This window comes from Microtus ochrogaster, unplaced genomic scaffold (assembly GCF_000317375.1).
Source record: "Microtus ochrogaster isolate Prairie Vole_2 unplaced genomic scaffold, MicOch1.0 UNK103, whole genome shotgun sequence".
Classification (NCBI taxonomy): Eukaryota; Metazoa; Chordata; class Mammalia; order Rodentia; family Cricetidae; genus Microtus; species Microtus ochrogaster.
This window is the reverse complement of record NW_004949201.1, coordinates 670020-671720: the sequence shown is the minus strand read 5'-3', so window position 1 is coordinate 671720 and position 1701 is coordinate 670020. Positions and strand designations below refer to the sequence as shown.

Below are 1701 nucleotides of genomic sequence, written 5' to 3'. Positions count from 1 at the left end.
TCGGTCACGCCCGGCCCTAGATCTGTACCGTGTAGTGCCTTCGCCATTTGGGGTGATAATGCTGCATCCCGGCTCCTGATGCGGATCGGCCGCGCCTAAAGTGACACAGATGAGCGAGATGGGCCTTTTAAGAGTGGAAAGAAGACCCCCACACACACAAAAGAGACCGTCAATAAATGGAGATCGCTCCCGTCACTTTTGTCATGATCTTAGTCTGTCCACAAATTGTCCTGCGTCGGGGTGAGCTGAGAAAGAGCCGGCGCTCCAGAAGAATGACAGCAATGTGGCTTGTTCTGAGAACCCCAAGAAATACAGTCAGGGTAGAGTGTCTAGTTTACGACAGGCAGTAGTAGGAAATGAGCGGCGACCAGATGTTTGGCCACTGGAGGGAGTTTGCACTTGTGCTGAAAGTGACTTGGGGGATGCGGAAGGGATTCAAGATCGGGGAGGTCTTGAGTTAGGAGTTTAGAAGCGACGCCTCTAGCTTACACAGGGAGGTGGGATGGGAAGGAACGGGACGCCGGAGGAGTCCAGGGAGCTACTTGGGTAGTTGGGGCGGGGTTGCATTTGGGAGGGACCCTGGGGAGGGGAGGAGATGGGAGAGACGCCTAGGTGGCCCTCTGAACTAGCCTTTTGCCACTGCCTGGCCCCAGGGCGGATTGAAAGGTCCAGGACAAAGCTCTCTGGGAGTTCGGGTCCAGAGAAGAAGCTCAGTGTCGGACGCCCAACAGCGAAGTCAAGAGCATTGCCCCACCCAGCCACAAACTCAGGCTGAAGACCAGGATTTAAGGATCATTAGAGATGGTAATTGAAGCTTTGGGAGTGGGTGACCATTCCCAAAGAGTGTATGGGGGATGAATGAAGACTAGGATCAGACGGAACTCTGAAAATGAGGACACTTGCTTTGAAAAAAGAAATGGACACTAAACGAAGACTGTGAAGTGGCAGCAAGGAGTAGAAGGAACTGGGCATAGTGGCGCAAGCCTTTAATCCCAATAAAGACAGAGGGGTAGGGGGACTTCTCTGTAAATTAGAAGCCAGCCTGGTCTATGTATATAATGAGACCCTGTCTCAAAAATAGGAGAGGAGAGGAGGGGAGAGGAGGGGAGGGGAGGGAAGGGGAAAAGAGGGAGAGAGAAAGTGTGAAAAGGGTAAGGAAAGGCCATTTCATACCAGGGGACATCACAAGTCCCATCTGTTGACTTGATTTGGAGTTTTTGAATTAGGATCTCATTCTAGTCGTGACTGGCCTAGACTTTTTCTTATACTATACAAGTTGCACTTCTCCTTTCAAGTGTGAGCTAACCACACACACCCCCTACTTTTAACTTTGCTTTGTTTAAAGACATTTTTCTGAGGTGAAAGATGGATCTGCAGTTAAGAGCATTTACTGCTAGGCCAGAGGACCTGGCTTCAGTTCCTAGCACCCGCATGGAGACTAACAACTGTAATTTCAGTTCCAGGGGAATCTGTCATTCTCTTCTGACTTCTGCAGGAAAACACAAACACATAAAAAGTTTAAAAATAGGGGATGGAGAGATGGCTTAGCGGTTAAGATCATTGCCTGCTCTTCCAAAGGTCCTGAGTTCAATTCCCAGCAACCACATGGTGGCTCACAACCATTTGTAATGGGGTCTTGTGCCCTCTTCTGGCCTGCAGATATACAGACAGAATATTGTATACATAATAAATAAATATTAA

At 49.1% G+C, this 1701-nt stretch overlaps 1 protein-coding gene across 1 annotated transcript in view; it reads left to right on the top strand.

Annotated features, from left to right (window-relative positions):
- The first annotated feature begins 454 nt into the window (after positions 1 to 454).
- The window catches only part of Gmfg (glia maturation factor gamma), a 12056-nt gene continuing 10809 nt past the window's right edge, over positions 455 to 1701 (top strand). The window contains exons 1-2 of the mRNA XM_013355194.2: positions 455 to 546; positions 654 to 804. Coding sequence (XP_013210648.1) covers positions 802 to 804 — 3 coding nt within the window. The 5' untranslated portion in view covers positions 455 to 546; positions 654 to 801. The remainder of the gene's footprint in view (positions 547 to 653; positions 805 to 1701) is intronic.